The sequence below is a fragment of the Nicotiana tabacum genome, chromosome 12, assembly GCF_000715075.1.
Source record: "Nicotiana tabacum cultivar K326 chromosome 12, ASM71507v2, whole genome shotgun sequence".
NCBI lineage: Eukaryota > Viridiplantae > Streptophyta > Magnoliopsida > Solanales > Solanaceae > Nicotiana > Nicotiana tabacum.
This window is the reverse complement of record NC_134091.1, coordinates 34586258-34605442: the sequence shown is the minus strand read 5'-3', so window position 1 is coordinate 34605442 and position 19185 is coordinate 34586258. Positions and strand designations below refer to the sequence as shown.

Genomic DNA, 19185 nt, shown 5'->3' with positions numbered 1-19185 from the left:
GTACCCTTCTTTCAACAGGTACTCACTCAGGCGATTATACCACATGCGCCTTGATTGTTTCAATCCGTATAAGGATTTTTGAAGCTTTATTTAATAAATTTCTTAGAAACCTTAATATGCTTCAGAACAATTTAAATCCTTCAATGATTTCCATTATACGCATATCACGTTTTTCTTGTATTGCCAGATTAAAACCTGAAATAGCGACATCCACCACAGGAGAACATGTCTCTATATAATCAATGCTAGGATATTTATAAATCTTCTTGTGACATAAGTCGTCTTTATATCTATCGACTTGACCTTTTTTCGCACAAGAACACATTTATACCTCCACTGACTTTATACTTTCAGGTGTTGGGACTATACGTCCAACTTCATATTTTTCATGTGAAATCAATTTTCATTGCGTATTTTTTATTTGGCCAATCAATTATCTGTCCAAATTTTATGATAGATTTGAGCTCAAGATCCTCGTCAATATTAATAATATTGAGCGCTACATTATATTAACAATATCGTCGACGATCATTTTTTTTATCGGTTCTACTATTATCCAATAAAGACATAACTTATTGAGATCTCTTTATCTTATTATTTTCAGGTACCTGAGCCTCTCCCATGAGGTCTTATGAAGTGTTATATCGTGGTGCTCTTCTAGAGCACTTGCCTCCTTATTATGACCATCTTGAACATTTGCTCCTCTCCTTCTTCGAGGAGTTTTATCTTTGGAACCGATTAGTCTATTATGCTTCATGCATGCCATAGAATCTATTTATTATAAACTTTATTTTATTTGGAGCATTAGCAGCTGAATATGACATTTAGCTTTGGGCCAGCAAATACGCCTGGCAATATTTTACAAATGAATTATCACTTGAACTTCAACTTCACATTTTCTCGTACGAGGATCTAGATGTACTCATAATAATTTATTACATGCATTATTTTTTCAGCTGCCCATTTTCTCTCCCTATTATTGGAATTACCAACACATATCCCTAGCCTTATTTGGGGATCCATCTTTGTATATTGTGGTGGAACAATTAAATCATATAGCACATTCATATTTCTAAATGGAAATTATTTGGTTCTTGACCCCGAATCGATTGTGATAGGGAGAACTTATCATAACTTGGCTAGATGCGTACAAGTGCTGTTGTATATTAAATAATACATCACATACCAAATTTTATTTTGGCAGTTTTGTTCTCATAACCAATGGTTTAGATATAAATGGAGGCATACAATTTGTGCTAAATCAAATTTGAATTTAACTAGTATTATCAATATAAATCATCATAATTTATATTCTAGAACCGTGCTCTAATAATTTGAGCAATCAACCTTGCAAAAGCCAAACGGCAAGTTGATAATAAATGCACATGTGACCATAGAATAAATGCATCTATTAAAATCATATAATAGTAAACGGTCCACATGAAAGGTGACTGGGCCCATATATTTATCACCTTTTATTAATTCCAGAAATCAAGGGATTCAATCCCAACTTTAACTGGTATATCATGAGAATAAGCAGTACAAGAGAATTCTTGAAGAATCTTATATTTCTTCAATATATGTCAATGTAATTCTCAATTAACTTTTCGCATTATAATTGAACCGAGATGGTCAACCGGTCATGCCAACTAATATTTATTTTAGTAAACCTCTAGTTTACTTGTGACATATGATTCCGTCATCATGCTTATATTTGTGTAGTACAAATATAAAGAAAATCGGGTAATCTTTCATATTTATCCGTTATGATTATAGAAATATGAAAATATTCAATATTCCTTTCATTTATAGTCTCAATATGCCAACCACTTTGACTTATACATTTGAAACTCAAAAGGTTTCTTTTGAGACTTTACAATATCAATGTCGTGAATACTTTTATTCATCCGGGTAGTAACAAATTAATTTTTTCGGAGCTCTTAATAACTTTTGTACTACAAGATTTTTTGTCACACCATTTATATAGTAAATGTCTCATTCATGGAGAAGGCACAACAAAATATTTTTTGGCGTATCACATGTACGCGATCAATGACATATTCATGTAACTACACAATAATATTTATTCTCTTTATTTTACTCAAACCTCCCTCAGAGGTGAGTTGTGTGGTATTCATCCAATCATACATTGCATGTCTTTATTCATTACTTTTATCACATATTACAATATTCACCTTTAGGAATGAGTCTGCATTCTCAATGCTTATCACAAGTCACGTTCTCTTCAATGAATGTATCATAATCGGCAGCGTGCTTTATTATTTTGCATACCAATTTGATGGTAAACATTGCTTTCACATTTTGAAAAACTACTATTATTATTATTATTGTGAAGGGAATGTTTACCTCTTGAGTTAAACTATTCATAATGTTATTTGGATATAATTCTCAACAATAGACTTTTGTTTACTCAAATCAGCTAAGTAATTAGTGTCAAACAGATATATGAAAATATAAAATAATATTAAAAATTCACATGTGGTCTTTGCTTCAATAAGCTCACTTCAAGAAGAAAGTGATATGACTAGAACATTAAAGAAAAATAATGTATCAAATAAAATAATATAGTACTACTAGTTACCATGCACTTTTACGGAAACTAAGTATTATGCTCTCTAAAAAAATAAAGAGATATAGCAGAACCTTTAATTAAAAAAATCATTGACAATATTTTTAACATTAATAAAAAAGTCAATACTGGAATGACTCTACCATTTTGTTGCCTCCCACATTACTAATAAAATAGGAACAGTTATGTATTTTAAGTCACAGAAAACTAAACCCTTTTTTTATTTTATTTAATGGAGTGTACTAAGAATGTCGTGTACAAATAATAAAAAATTGGGTTGCGGAGATACAAACTCACTCAATTTTTCAATATACGAGAATTAAAAGTTTTGATTGGCCAATGCTAATTCAAAATATTTTTTCATTTGGATCGTATATTTATTTATCAATAATGTATGCTAGTTGTGCTATTAGAATTACCCGAGAGAAGCTTACCTCACATTACCTTTTCAAAAGTCAGAATGGCGCATGATGGTCAAGCATATATTTTATAGGAAAACGTTTAGTTAAGAAAAATTTTACATAAGGTTCTTGCTTTTTTTTTAACTTAGGAACCAAAGTTCCTCAAATGACTTTGCAAAAGCTGTAGTAGCTCCCCAATTTCTTGTACTTTTTTTTTTGTCTTTGGTTTAGTACGTAACTCTTAGCTGCATCATTATATACTTCTGATTCTTATAATAAGATCTATATAATCAGGATATGAGATGAAAAAGATCAGACCAAACTTACAGCAAATATTAGAAACTCGTTCATTGAAATGGATATTGATAATGCAACAAAATAAAATAAGTAAAACATGGAGTAGTAATTAGTTTATATTTAAGTATTTTCGTTTATAAAGTAAAACACTTAAGAATATGAATGGATTTGTAAGAAGAAAATACTTAGCATTGGAAACTTTCATAACAAATAAAGAACCTATGAGAAAAACGAATAAGAAAATGAATTAATTAAAAATTAGAAAATGTATCTTAGCATTAGCATTGTATGCCTTATCACAGTGTACTGGTCTCCTCAATCTTATTGTTACTTCAGTTATGTTTGATACCATTCTTTGAAATTACTAAATGAGAAAGAAAAGCTTATCTCTTCAAGATGAATATTAGGCATGACAAGAACATGCCTTTCATGCCTTTTATGATGTAGGTTGTAGATGTAAGTAACTCAATTGATTAGGGCATCGTGCTGATAACGTGTTATAAAATAAAAGTAACTTAGTAAAACATGAACAAGACATGTTGTTATATGAAATAAAAGCAATTTAGTAAAACATGAACAAGAAATGGAGATAGAGAGAAGGAAGAGATTTTCTTCTTCAATTGTGTGTATTTTCTTATCTATTACAAGACCTTTATATAGGCATGAAAAGTGAAGAAAAATATGTCATTGAATATGTCATTAAGCATAGAAATATGTCATTGAATATGTCATTAAACATTTGAGAAGATCATGGAGGAAGAGTAGACATCCACCATAATTTAATTTTTCTTATAACAGTGATTGTATTATATAAGGAATTTTCACTTAATTATACTTAATGAATACATGTAGAACAGTAAGTGATATAATAATATTTTGTTACTTAATTTATTACTCAACTATAATAATAAGTTGTCACAATTTCATATGCATGGGCATGTTTCAGCGCCACAACGTTCCCTATATCTTTCGTCATTCCGTTTGATTTCTTTAGTATAGCTCTAAAGTTGGTGCCACAAAAATTGACGTTTGACTTTCCTTTTCTAACATCAGCCCACCCTGTTTTCCTCCGTCAACTATTATATTTTCATTCAAATATTTAACATAAAGAGAAAAAATTCAGACAGAAGAGGTCAAACGATCTAAGCAATTTAAACTTGTAATATAATAATTCAAATTGTGACTTCTTGATCAATGAGTTATTCCTTATAAAATCATCTCCAATTAAAAGTTAAACAAAATTTGAGATCACTCTGTCTGTATTTTGTTATACTTATCATACAAAAGTTATAGGAGTGTAAATATATTTTAAATAGATGCTGTCCTTCGCTCTTAAAAGGTCGAGTAAGAAAACAAAAAAAGACAAATTGATACTTTCTTTCTTCTAACACATTTGTTACTTTAATCATACAAAATTTGGCTCTGACATACTGAAAAAGTTTTCTGCTGATGTAGATTAACAGTAGATCTAAAAAACAAGTTACATGTGGCAATTAAGAAGGTTCTTTTCCGCATCAAAGCTGTTCAAGAAAATAATTTGTAAATTGTAACCAATGTTACCAATCTAGGCCTCCCAACAAAAGAGCAAGCTTAAAATTAAAGTTGATAGTGGTAAAACAATTTTAAAGATCCATAATCAAAAGCTAAAGCCCTAGCTGTCACAAAATCCAAATGCAAAACACAAGGACGGATATGGTAACGACTTATTTGGATTGTTGTTACGTGACGTTTCATAATGTATCGTATTGTATAGTATTGTATTATTTGATAAATATAATGTTTGGATAAACTGTATTGTTTGCCGTCGTTTCATGATGTCACACACCCAGTGGCGGATCTAGGATTTTAAATTCGTGGGTGCTTAAATTTTTTTGACGTAAAGTTACTATACATTATTACATTGTATAAGTACACAACTAGTTAAACACGCGTGTGAACAAAGTTAAGAAGAAAACTCATATTTTAATATTATGGACACCGTAAATCTGTGATGAAAATGCAATTGGCCAAAAAAAAAAAAGAAGATTGGTGGATTTTACCTTTCTGGAGGAACTGTTTATCTTTAAAAGGGATCGAACTTTGGGATTTTTTTTAAGATAATTTTTTTCTTTGCTATAGAGAATTAGGTAAATTAAAAGAAAAACATAAAGCTAAAAACAAAGGTTAGCAAAAAAGAAATTTAAAAAAAGTAGTATTGGGTTAAGAAAGTGTGCTTGAAAAAATAAAAAATAAAAACTAATTGAGAAAAATATTTAAAAAATAAATAAAAAGAAGAAGAAAGAAAGTAGCCTTGAATATAAGGAAAGGAAATTATTTGCTTGGTTAAAAAACTATTGTGGTGAGAGATGCAGTTACGAACCCCCGCCTCAGCCAGTATTAATTTTCCAACACCCTTTTCTAACCGCAGCACCCATCACAGTTTATGTTACCTGGGTGCTTTTTGACCTTTATATATATTTTCTTAAGTTTTCTATGGAATTATACCTACATTAAGTTAAGGTTAATGGATGCTTAAGCACCCAAATTTTTACATGTAGATCCGCCCTTGCACACACCAACAATATGAAGAATAAATTTGTAACATTACTAAAAAAAAAAAAGAATACTGAGTAAAATTATTATATAAAAAAGTAAGATAAAAGATAAAATATGATTATTTAATAATAATGAACGACAAGATGAGAGGGAAAAAAAAGGTAACGGTGCCACCACCCCAAATTTGTCGTTCCATAAAGTGACATTTTTTGTCGTTACATAACGACTGATTTAACGATACAATACAATAAAATTTAAGTAACAATTAAAACAAATATTCTATCTTAAGTAACAATACGATACACAATCGGTAACAACCATCCGAACAAGTCGTAAGTAAATTCAAAATGAGTTAATCTTATCATATTTCACATTTTAATTATTTTTATACGCATATATATAATTCGAGTCGAAAATAATATAATTGATTCAGTTGTACATGTAAAACTTGCCCTAAATTTACTTCTTTTTTATCCTTTAGAAAGAGCACGCATGTAAAATTATGTGATACAAATAACTAAAAAATTGATAAATTATTATGGGTTAGTAGGGGTGTTCGTCAGTCGGTACGGTACGATATTTAAATATTTTGGTTCGGTATTTTTAGTATTCGGTTTCTTAAAATGTTATACCAATATCGTACCTAATTAAATTCGGTATGATTCGGTTTTTCTCCTTTCAGTTTTTGTTTATTCGGTTCGGTAACTTCAGTTTATTCAGTTTGAATACTAACTAGTGCATAGAGTCATATACTGTAATATTCTTAATTAAAGTACTAAAAAGTACAAAACTAAAAAATATTTGTTGACAAAAATTGTCCAAAACTAGCAAATATCAACCGAGAGAGAAAAAACTGTACATAAAGGAATAAATTTGATCATTAGAAATGTCTTGTTACTTGCTCAAAGTTAATTGATGAAGTTAGAGAATAAAATAAAGTAAAATTTTAGATTTTTATATTTATGTTATAATTAATAATATGTGTATTGTGTAATATAATATATATTTCGGTACAATATCGATATTTTAGTATTTTATTTTAAAATACCAAATTCCATCATACCGAATACCAAAATTTTCGATTTTGGTATGGTAATTCCGTATCAAATTATGCAGAGCCCTATGGGTGATGACTGGTGCAGGCAAGAGTCTCGCCACTTTAGAAACAAAAAGTTTTGTCTCATGCCCTTAATATTCCCGCTGAATTATAAATTAAAATTTGGTTGGAAACTTCACTAATACTGTTCTACAAAGTGACTACTAGTACTTTTTAAAGGTTCTACATATTCAAACTTTAGAATAGATTTCTAGGATAATTATTGGAACGTACAAAACGAATAGGAATTTCGAGTTGTAACGACTCAAAGTGGATTACGACTTACAAAGAATTCGGAGCCGTTTGAAACCAAAAAGACAAGTGTAGTTAAAAGCAACAAAAGCAAAATGTACCGCTAAAGTTTGTGGTCAGATGAATACCTCCATCCTTAATCATATATCTTGAATTTGAGCTTGGAAATAAAAAATATCCTAGTATGGAGCTATTCTCCCGTTTAATAACTATACAAAGTAAAATTCAGATTTAACGAGGTCGCAATACTGCACCAGTGAAAAATCAAAAACAAAAGCAAAATGCTAAGTGTGCGTTTGGACATAAAGTTGTAAATTTTCAAAAAAATGTTAAAAAAAATAAAGTAAAAATTATATTTGAAAATTAAAGTTGTGTTTGGATATGAATATAATTTTGGGTTATTTTTAATTTTTTGTGAGTGATCTGAGTGAAAATTTTGAAAAACAGTTTTTTTGCAGTTTTTCAAATTTTCCAAAAATTTCAAAATTCATTTTCAAGTGAAAATTTATGATCAAACAGTGATCTCGAAAAAATGTGAAATATTTTCGGAAAAAAGTGAAAATATTTTCATGGCCAAACGGGCTCTTAAAGATAGACTTTAATGGGGCATTTGCATCTATACTCAATTTTTGGGTTACCTTTTAATTTATACCCGCTTTGCAAAAAAAAAATTACAAGTGTACCCACTTTTTGCGTAACTTCAGACATACGGGCCTGAAATAGCAAAAATTTATGTCTGAAGTTTGAACTTCAGATATTTTTGCCTGAAGTTTGGCCTGACTTGCAAAGGCAATCACGCAAACTTCAGTTCATAGTGCAATGGCAAACTTCAGTTCAATAAAACTACAACATATTTTGGCTGAACTTTTTGTTTTGTAATTGCTGAATTTTAGCATTCCATGAGCTGAAATTTTTGTTTTGTAATTGCTGAACTTTAGGATTCTAGGAGCTGAAGTTTGTTTTGTAATTGCTGAACTTTAATATTCTAGGAGCTGAAATTTTTGTTTATATTTACTGAATTTCAGCATTCTTAGAGCTGAAATTCTAAACAACAATGAATTTAATAGATCATGATTAGCAGCGATTGATGCTGTTCATTTCAAAGATTAAAGAATGAAAAATATTTTCAACATGAAAATAAGTTACTACAGATAAATTAGAACCAAAAACCAATGTGCCTGTAAAGCTAAAATATCTAAGAGGTTAAATTATTGTGAATAAGACCAAACTGAACATAATGGAACAAACATATATATATATATATATATATAAATCATCAGGCTAGAACGCATAACAATATCTCAAGCTTCAATATTCAGAAAACGAAGGAGGAGGAGAAAGAGGCCTGAAGTTGTTTAAAAAGTAGGTACAAGTTAAAACTTTTTTAAAAAGTGGGTATAAGTTAAATGGGGCGACCAAATAGGGCGTCCCGTGCAATTTTTACGACTTTAATTGGTTAAAACAATGGGCCGGACGTGACAACCCATGTAAGCCCAATTTTGGCCCAAAAAAACGGCCGAAGCCTAGTCAGCCCCTCTTCAAAATCCAGCTCAGATCCCAACTGTCAATCACTTTGCGAAAGTCCCCTAATCAACGGCTCAGATTAACTGCTCCAAATTGAAAAAAAAAAGGAAAAATTAAAAAATCCTAAATTCTCTACCCTCCTCTCAATTCAAAAGTCCAAAACTTCCCCACAAAAAAAGCCCTCCTTTCTCTCAATTATTAAATCCCCATTCAGAAAATCGGAAAACTCCCTCATTCAGATCTCCAAAAAAAAATACAGAGAAACAAATCTAAACATGGCGGTGGCACCGACGGCGCGTGAGGAGAACGTGTACATGGCAAAGCTTGCAGAGCAAGCTGAGAGGTACGAAGAAATGGTTGAATTCATGGAAAAGGTCTCCAACTCCCTCGGCTCAGAAGAACTCACCGTGGAGGAACGAAACCTCCTCTCCGTCGCGTACAAGAACGTGATCGGAGCGCGTAGGGCATCGTGGCGTATTATCTCATCGATTGAGCAAAAGGAAGAGTCCAGAGGGAACGAGGAACACGTAAACTCTATCCGCGAGTACAGATCTAAGATTGAGAATGAACTCTCTAAGATCTGTGATGGCATTCTGAAATTGCTCGATGCAAAGCTTATCCCTTCTGCAGCATCTGGTGATTCTAAGGTGTTTTACCTGAAAATGAAAGGAGATTACCACCGCTATTTGGCTGAGTTCAAGACCGGTGCTGAACGTAAGGAGGCTGCTGAGAGTACTCTCACTGCCTACAAAGCTGCTCAGGTTTGTTTTTTCATTTGCCTTCTTAAGATTTTCTTAAATGTTGAATGATTTGATTAGGATTTTATGGATCTGTTTGTTTGTTTCGATTTGAACGTCCTAATTTGTATAGGTCTCAGCAGATCTTTTATATATGACTTTTTGCACAATAGTTATTCTATTTATTTTGCAAGATCAGATTTTTTTGTTAAGTTTTCAATATATTCATAGATTTGGAGTTAATTAATGATGAAATGCTCCTCTATAGTGAGTAATTGAGCTTTTCTGATTCAAAACTGTAGGATACATGTTTATTGATTTTGGTTCAGAATTAGTAGTGATGGATTTTCTCTCCATGTTAGTTTAATTGTGTGTCAGATGCAGAAAAGTTGCTGATTTTGTTTCTGTTTGTGGTAGCTATATTTTGTTCAACATAACAGAAAGGTCATTCTTTATTCAAGAGCTGGAAATAAATTGCTCCATGATGATTATTGAATGAGCAAAAAACAGAATTTCCACAATAAATCCCTCTGATTTCATTTGAGAAAACGTTCACAATTAGGAAACTGAATATTGATATAACCTGGATTTTCCAACAAAATCAGACCTATTTGTAAATATCACGGGCATGGGCAAGTGCATAAATGTACTCCTCAAAGATAAAGTGGATATAGGTAGTTGTGTTGCGATCTATCTAGCCGTAAATATATTTGGATTTCTTCCATCCTGTTTTGGTTATGTTCAGTTCTCCTCATTTTATATAATGCTTGTAGGATATTGCAACTACTGAGCTTGCCCCAACACATCCCATCCGACTTGGACTGGCTCTTAACTTCTCTGTGTTTTACTATGAGATCTTGAACTCTCCTGACCGCGCTTGCAATCTTGCTAAACAGGTCAGTTTTTATCTCTGTATAGCTCAGGTATTCTTAATTCTAGATTATATTTTCATATTTGTCAAGGCCTTCTGTTTGCTCAGAAGTCGATATATCATTTTTTCCTCGTCTCACCTGCGAAAAAAGTATCTTCCTTTTGATATCATGTACTTTACATGGACAGGCCTTTGATGAAGCAATTGCTGAGTTGGACACACTGGGCGAGGAGTCTTACAAGGATAGCACTTTGATCATGCAACTTCTTCGTGACAATCTCACTCTCTGGACATCTGATATGCAGGTAATGATCTAACTCTTGCAAATACTTCCAGTGTCATGCTTGTTTCCTTGTTTATACAACAATAGCTATATTAGAGGATTCATGGCTTTCACTTCACAAAGTTTGTTTGATTCAGTATCAATGACATTCATGATCCTACTTTTGATGCAGGATGATGGGGCTGATGAAATCAAGGAAGATCCCAAACCTGATGAAGCCAAAAATTGAAGGAATTGAAACTCTCTAATTTGCTTTTCACTTCTTCCTGGTTGTTTTTATTGGAAGAAGCTGATTATCGTAATTTCCTTTACTATTATGGTTTTCCGCTAGGGGGTTGTCTTATTGGAAATGAACAACTTTTAATATTGATGTTTCAGAAGTTCCATCTTTAATTTAATGTGGTTTTTCTGGTGGTAATTAGTTTTCTTCTAAAGCGTTTTGACTTATATTGTGTACTGGATATATCAAATACATCTGAAGTGACGCAACAGTGGTAATCGAGCTTGCTTTGTCGTCTCTTAGGGTGTGTTTGGTAGGAAGGAAAATGTTTTCCTAGAAAATATTTTTATGGAAAATGAGTGGTTTTATTACTTACTTTTTGGTTGGTGAGTGAAACTTTTTCCGGAAAATATTTTCTAGTATTTAGTTAGAGAGTAGAAAATATTTTTTAGAAAAATAATTTTTTATGCTACTCTCTTCACCCCTTTCCCAAGTCCCCCACCTTTCAAATTCAAAGAATTTAATTATTCTTCTAAAAATTTACACAAATTCAAAGGAATTAAGCCAGGGAAAACATTTGTTCCAAACCATTTAAGCAAACCAAAAATGGAAAATTGAAAAATATAATCGCACCAAAAACACCCTTGGTCTTTTCTTTTTTGTTTTGCTAATGAAACGCAATCTTACTGAAAGTAAAGCGCAAAGTCAGATTATTACATTGGGGAACTGAATGTATAATTACAGTTTCCCTAGTCTCATTGTAAATCAAAGGTAAAGTAAAGAAAGGAGGTATGGCAAGAGCATCTTGCTTATTCTTTTTCCCATGTGCCGTTTGATCGGTAGTTGCAAATTTAATGGTTCTCAATGTCTTTTGTCGAATTTATGGCAAGAGCAATAGCATCAAGTTGAGGTTGAGCCGTTCATGCTTTTTGGTCCATTACGTACTTTTATGCTTTTTGGCTGTGGCTCGGTAATTTTGGATGCCTATTGTCTTGAGTGGCGATTTGGTGGACGAGGCTGGTTGTTGTACCTAGTTCAAATGACAATCATACATTTATTTTACAAGTTATATTGAACCATCAAACCTGGTAGTTATGTATGGTTCAAGTTCAGGTAAATAATGTACATTTGAATGCCCAGAAAATGGCATCACAAGTGAGATGATTCAACAGACTCAAAGTGTGTTGCATCTCATCTTTCCACGTCCTATTAAAGATCAGACAATGAATAATGATATACTATTTGCCGATTTGATTGTAAGTCTACGATATTCATTTTATGATGTAATTCGATTTTCCTATTGCCACAGCTGACCAACGTTACCTTAGCAATAAGTCACATAGTCCATGGAAATATGCGTTGTAAACAGCTGTGGGGTTGCTCAATTTTCTAATAACCTCATCGTCGTAGTTGATCTTTCGAGTTCCAAAGAGTTGAATACCAGAAGTTCAGAGGTAGCAAAACGTCCTCAAGTTATTGGATCGCATCAGAATAGGCTTCGTCCAACAAGGTAGACATGAGCCAAGAAGAAGCTGTTCTTGTTTGAGACGCATGAATATCGACTGCTCGATTGTGTATGTCCTAGTCTTAATAGAGCTGAATGTGTTGAGTAGTCAACATCTTTCCTTTTTTTTTCTGGTAGAAGACAACTTTCCAAGTAGACTTTTTTGTTTAAAAACAAAAGAAAGAAGAATGTACTATAACATTGAGATTGACAAGTTGAGAATGTCTACACGAAATGGCACTTGGTCCCTAATGGTTTTTCCCTTCCCTCCTCATTTTTTTTCCGAAAAAAGAAATTTAATTTTAAACATTGATGTGCAACTATTTGTCATATCTAACACATAGATTCCAAGTATATATGGCCATTGTATGGTAATGGGTACAAACACCACTTGCCCTTTGTCACCCTAAGGTTTGAGGATCACGTTTTTCAAAGCCTTTTTCTGGCTGAGTTGACACAGTGTATTCTGATATCCGATAGCCGATTGAGAGGTTGGGGAGAACTGAAAATATCTGGATTACATGTAATAATAAGGCCATAATATGCACATTGAAAACTTTTGGCCCTTAACGTGGCAGGCCTGAAATGATTTTTGGCACAATGACAAGGACTAAAGACTAAAGATTGTAAAACATAGTGTAATAAAACGAGTAAATGACTGTATATCTCCTTAGGGAAAACGGATCGTCTGCAGCAACCCGACTCGAATTACTGGTCATTGGGAATCCTCACGTAGTAAATGGATTAGCTATCTTCACAGCCTAACTATCCCTAGATTATGGATGCAAAGAACTAACCCTAGCCGTCCTCTCTTTTGAATAAGTGAGTCTCTCAACACTTATAGTAGTGTTTATATAATCTGCAATACAGGTTAGGGTTAGACCTATTGACCGGCTAATTAGCTAGCATCCACTATGGGTGTACCGGGCCCAAAAAACTATTTTTTCCAACATATAGGTTACTGAACTTAATCGCAAAGAAAACTATTATTTGAACTCTTGCACAATCAAATGAATCAACTTAAGCAGATCTTGAAGGCAAATGAAGTATGCCATGAAAGAAAGGATCAAATGAAGTCACAATAGGGAAAGAAACTTGAGGTCTCTTTTGAGCATGACAATGTAGCAGTGTGGTCTCTTTTTAGCTACTTAGCTTGAAGTCTAAAGTGTGAAAATGCAAAAGCTTTAGACTAACCAATTTCAGCTTTACCATTTAACACTTATGCCTTTTTGGAACGTTACAAAATGTCTAATGTCATTCAATTTCTACACAATATTCACAACTTTCAAGAATTCAAAATATTAAACTATTCAAATCTTAAACTTTAATTTAATGTTTTCTCTGTCAATAATCAAATTAGCGTATTGCTTAACATCCTTCTTTACTAAAAGTAATACTATTAATCGTAAAATTTAACATCTTAAATTGAGAACTTTCTTTTGATAAGAGGGTTACTAAATTAAATACCATTGATAAGAATATCATCGATTAGGATACTAGACCTGGCCAGACTAGCTATATCATGAATTTCCCCAATTTTCTTGCGATATTATTGGAGGTCTTGAACGTAAACATCTGTCGATGTGTCAAATTTAAGTGCTTTTCAACTTTTTTATAGCTCCTCCAAAATCCAAATTGATTGCCGACTGACTTCTATTTTGAAAAGTTGCTTGGGCTTTTGGCGTCTGTGGGTGGGCACTGGACGATCTAGTATGCCCAAAAAACCATAAACTATTACTTATACATGGGTTATCAATTTTGTCAATTAATGGTGAATGATGGCTGATTAAAGTCCCAATAATTGGGAGTTGTGGGTCGAGGGTGGGCACAATATATAGATAGAGTTTCCACCTTCATTTATTTGTGACATAGTTTGATTACTGGGCTTAGCCTAGCCAATATAGGTATAATGTTATATCAAAATATTGATATTATTTATTTCCGAATAGAAATCGGAATTATAAATTTGGGATAACCTTTATTTGAACCAAACAACTCCCTCTAGGTGTTCTTTCCAAGCATTACTACATTCTTGGCTATGATTTTAGCCTTCACACTTTATCAGGACATTCACGCCCCACACTGATGACGAGGAAAAGGGGAGAAAAAAAAGTGAAAAGCACAATATCTGTGAGTTACTAGTACTACTAGTTTAATCATCAATAGTTTTTGTCGTATATCCCTTGAAACACTTTAGCATGTATCTGACTTTCATTTCCATAGATTATTTCAAACAGACACACAAGAAATCCACTCATTTATACAATATTCATCCCCCAAGTTATCACAAGACTAATAGTTACTACATAACTAAATTTATGAGCAAACTATGCCACCCCTATGCTTGGACGGTATGCCGCCACTCGGACTCGAACCGAGATGCATAGCACTGCTTCCTAAGAGGAGCGTGTCTACCAATTTCATCATAGCGGCCAGTCTTGAACTCATAATAGACTATGAATAAGCAATCGTCGAGATTAAGGAAGCTATACACGCGATGCCGCATTTATATCCCATTAAAAACTTCAACTTTTTTTTTCCTTTTCCTTCTCCGAAGAAAATGAAAGTTCAAAGAAGTTTTGTTTCTCCAACTAAGTTTTCCTTTTCAGATGTGGAGAGGTTAGATAGAAAAACAAAATTTGAGAGTGAGAGGTGATCTGCCTAGTGAAAGAGCATTATTTGGGTAGAAAAATGAGACGGAGATGGATCCGGATCCTCAAAATATGGAGTTTGTCAACAATGAGTTCAGCAAAGTTTTGTTTTTCCCCCCTTTTCAGAACTAGAGTTTTGCTTTTCCATTTCATATATGGAGTTTATGTTTACCAACTAAGAAATGGAAAAGTTAGAATAAGTTTAAGAAAATTTATGTATTATTCCCTAGAGAAAGATTGTAACAAGTGTACTTTTCTCACCCAACATGATAACTTAGAGAATGGTGCCCCAGTCAAGATACTGCTATTTGTTTCCACAAAAGAATTAAAGGACCGACCCCATAAGGCAATAAAAGGGGAAGTGTAATGACAGCACCATCAAAAGTAGTCTAAGCTAATGATGATTTGGTATCCCTTTTCCAAATACAGGCTCTTAGGTAGAGGCATATTGTTTTTCTCCACCAATTCACCTTTTTTTGGCCACTTGCATTCTTTGTTCTTCTTCAATACATGCAGATTCCCTTTGTCATACATTGTGCATCAGTAACGTCGCGACATGGGACAATTTTCTAGAGTTGTTTTTTTTACTTGTATTCTTTATGTGACACCCAATGATGGAGGGCGGGCTGACAGGGGAGGGTCTAGTAGGACCGGCAGGTTTCTAGGTTAGCAAAGAAAGGAAGATACATATCACCTTAAAATGAAAAACTTTATAAGACACTATACAAGTTCACATGCTACACACATTTTTGAGTTCGATAATGAAGTAGCCCAAGAACAAATCCGTTAAATAAGTTACGCCAAAACAAACAATACGTGCCATGGGCCTAAGTCGTGACACTTTACTTCAGACCAGAACTAAGATGCAATTGGATTAGCTCGGAAAAACTAAATGGTAGTAAAAGAAGACGAGGGGAGGGACTGCTAGATTGGAGAACGTCTCCAGAACCCAACAACAACAACAACCCAGTATAATCCCACTAATGGGTCTGGAGAGGGTAGTTTGTACGCAGACCTTGCCCCTACCCTAGAGTAGAAAGGCTGTTTCCGATCGACCCTCGGCTCCCTCCCTCCAAGAATTCCCCACCTTGCTCTTGGGGTGACTCGAACTCACAACCTCTTAGTTGGAAATGGAGGGTACTCACCACTAGAGCAACCCACTCTTGTCCAATTTATACGGCTGCAAGTCTTTTGTCCAAACAATGCACCATTACTGAAAAGAACTGTCGTCCAACACAATTGAGCTCATGAATTTCATCCATAAAGAGCATACAGTGACATTTGGAGAATGTCATCTTCCAAATGTCATCATCACCACATTTAAAGTGGGTATGTGGATGTGGTTGCTCTGGGTAAAGCAGATAAATGATTCATATGGTTCATGGAAGTTATAACAATGAGCAGGAATAAACCATCTGATTAGCCCCACCAGCATTGTCTCCAAGCACAAAAGGCTAAAAGAAGGTTCTTGAAATCAACTAGTCAAAAGGTTGTTCAAAATTAACAGAGCACAGGACTTACTCCCACATATTATACCCTTCTAATAAAACATGAATCAAAAGAGTTACAAAGAAAAAGCAAAAGCAGCGCCTACCGTTAGGAAGAGAAGCTCTCCATGTCAGTTGTTCACTTTACCTTTATCTTTAGAGACTAAAATAGTAACTTCAAAACAACGGCCATGCTAAAGACATTTTGATTTATAAAGCTCCTAATTGTACTTCAGATAAAAACTAGGAACTATATTTAAATGGCTTCCACTTTCCAACCATGTAGGACTGGCAAAGAAACCACAGAAAACGCAGCACAAAGAACGCTTGTAATTGGAATGTAACATGTTTAATTTCTTCAAGTAAAAAATGAACTAAACAAAGGAGCACTCAGTCAGCAGGTTCAGAAAGCTCCAGTCTGCTCTCAATAAAGGGAAAAACTAAAAGTACCCTAGTTAAGGCAAATTCAAACAAACTGGAACTGGAAAGCAAATGCAGAGTCTAATTTGAACTTGTTACTCCATCAAGATGACCATACTTACACACCATAAGTTGTGATAGAAACAAAATATACCAAATATCCATTTACATATGCCTTAGCTGAAAGGAATACATTTCATTAGAACCCATCAGCAACTACATACAAGGAATTTGCAGTACCAATAATCAGCTCGCTCAAACACATTCTAAATAAATGGAACTTAAAGATTAAAGTAGCAGACCACAAAAACTCAAAATTCTACAAACTTCTCATTGAAGAGGATAAAGAATAGCTGAATGAACAAACAAAAAATTCTCTCTTCATTGTCTTTAACATTAATGTACAAAACAAACCCTAATTAGCCATTTGATAGCTACATCATCATATTTGGGCATAAAAGACTACTCTTGAATATAATCCAATAATTCCCCCCAAAATGTACATGTACAAAATATATTCCTATTGTAAAAAGATAATAAACAAAAATATAGATTTTTAAAACTCCTAAAAGACTTACCCTTTTGTTTTTTAATGTTTCTATGAAATTCCTCAAATACCCTTCCATTTTGGGCTTGGCACAGGAAGTGTCGGCGACAGAGGGAGCTGCTGAAACCCTAGGTGACCGGACGGTGAAAGCAGTAGACTAGGAGATAGCAAACCGTACGGCGATTTTGGCGACGGCAAACACCCAAACGGCAGCGGCGATGACGGAAAAGCCGGAAATGGTGGTAAAACGGAAGAAGACGCGGTCGGCGGCGGAGGAATGTTCTGTTGCTGCGGCAGCGGAAACGACTGAGGCGGAAATGGCGGCTGCTGCTGCGGCGGACCAACGTTGATCCACCGCGGAGCCAGTGGTGATAACCCACTGGAACCAGAGGCGATTGAGCTCTGTAGAAACCTCATGTAGGCGGAGATAGGCGATTCCGCCGCGGCATGCACTGCCGGAAACGGCGGAAGAGGAGATAACGGCTGTGCGTGAACAGGTCGTTGACAGCCAACAAATCCACCACCACATCCAATACCTCCACCAGCAACAACGTTAGAAGCGTTCACGAAGGGAGGAGGCCGGTTGGTGATCTGAGCAAGCGGCGGAGGACGGATCCTCTGCAACCGTGAACTCGGAGCCTTAGGCTGTTGTATAGGCGGAGGAGTAGAAATCCGTTCATGAGCAGGGGAACCAGTAAGCTTCTGAACAACATCCCTAAAATCACTCTTGTTAATATTATACACCGGTGGCTGTTGCTGCGGTTGAGGCTGCAAATTCTGAAGAGGCGGTCCCGGTGGTGGCGCGTGTTGGGTCTGCGCCTGCGGACGCGTCTGAAGATTCTGGTTGTTGTCAAAAAGAGGAGGAGGAGGAGGTTTTCTAATGGGTTTAGAAATCTTATGGGAGATTTTGTTAAGATGTTTCAAATACATATCTCTATTACCACTGCTGCTACTACTCGTAGCAGAAGTAGAATCAGCGTCACCACCAGATGAATTACAGCTTTTATTATCCATTAGCAAATAGAAGAGTAGCAGAGCTGAGCTTCCAAAACTTTTCTCACTCTAGAACAGTCCAACACTTTCTCTCTCTAGAAAATGGGGTTATTACTTATTAGTGGGGTGTATATAATAAAAAAAAGAAAAAGAGGAGAGTATCTATTTTTTCTTCCTTATCCCGCAGACTTTTTAACCAAGAGAGTAGGGACAAATATATATATAGGAAATAAATAGGACTTAAAACAGTAATAAATTAAAGATTATGCCTTTTATTAGTATTAAAGCAATCAAGTTGTAATTACAAAGATTCAAACTTGATACAGTAAACCATGTTCCTTTTTAGCTAGTACTAGTATTTCTGTAAGACAAGAGGAGGAAAGAAAGTGAATCAAAAGAAGAAAAAGAGAGGACATGTCTGAGACTGGGGGTTAATTTAGGGGCGGAAAGGGATTTACATTAGCTTAAAAGAAGAGAACGGAGTAAATGAAAGGCTTTAAATAAATAAAGAGGAAAATTGGCCCCGGTGGAGAGAAATGGGTCGAAGACACTAATCCATTTAAACTCTATAAATTTAATTTTTAAAATTATTAGTTCATATTTATTATTTTTATAATTTTAATAAATTTTATACATAAATTTATATTATAATTTCAATTATACATTCGTGTGTGTGTTTTTTGAGGAGTGTCCAAAAGAGAGACGATGAATTGATGATAATGATGATGATGAGGATGCGTGTGATATCAGTTTGCTAAGATAAGAATGGAATTGGAA

At 34.2% G+C, this 19185-nt stretch overlaps 2 protein-coding genes across 2 annotated transcripts; one reads left to right on the top strand and one right to left on the bottom strand.

The window, feature by feature from the left end:
- Nucleotides 1-8900: 8900 nt before the first annotated feature.
- Nucleotides 8901-10979, top strand: LOC107777576 (14-3-3-like protein C). The gene is made up of 4 exons (NM_001325243.1): nt 8901-9456; nt 10206-10328; nt 10492-10608; nt 10759-10979. Exons 1-4 carry the CDS (start codon nt 8971-8973, stop codon nt 10813-10815), a joined length of 783 nt encoding a protein of 260 aa, NP_001312172.1. The 5' UTR covers nt 8901-8970; the 3' UTR covers nt 10816-10979.
- Nucleotides 10980-17229: 6250 nt separating this feature from the next.
- On the bottom strand, nt 17230-18831 carry LOC107777575 (VQ motif-containing protein 9). The gene has a single exon (XM_016597629.2). It carries the CDS (start codon nt 18427-18429, stop codon nt 17479-17481), a length of 951 nt encoding a protein of 316 aa, XP_016453115.1. The 5' UTR covers nt 18430-18831; the 3' UTR covers nt 17230-17478.
- Between the last annotated feature and the right edge of the window lie 354 nt (nt 18832-19185).

Excerpts from the sequence above, each read along its gene's own strand:
- LOC107777576 (NM_001325243.1), top strand. The coding sequence starts at position 8,971 with ATGGCGGTGGCACCGACGGCGCGTGAGGAGAACGTGTACATGGCAAAG. Across the intron at positions 9,457-10,205 it reads CTGCCTACAAAGCTGCTCAG|GATATTGCAACTACTGAGCT; the intron begins GTTTGTTTTTTC and ends TAATGCTTGTAG. Across the intron at positions 10,609-10,758 it reads TCTGGACATCTGATATGCAG|GATGATGGGGCTGATGAAAT; the intron begins GTAATGATCTAA and ends CTTTTGATGCAG.
- LOC107777575 (XM_016597629.2), bottom strand. The coding sequence starts at position 18,429 with ATGGATAATAAAAGCTGTAATTCATCTGGTGGTGACGCTGATTCTACT.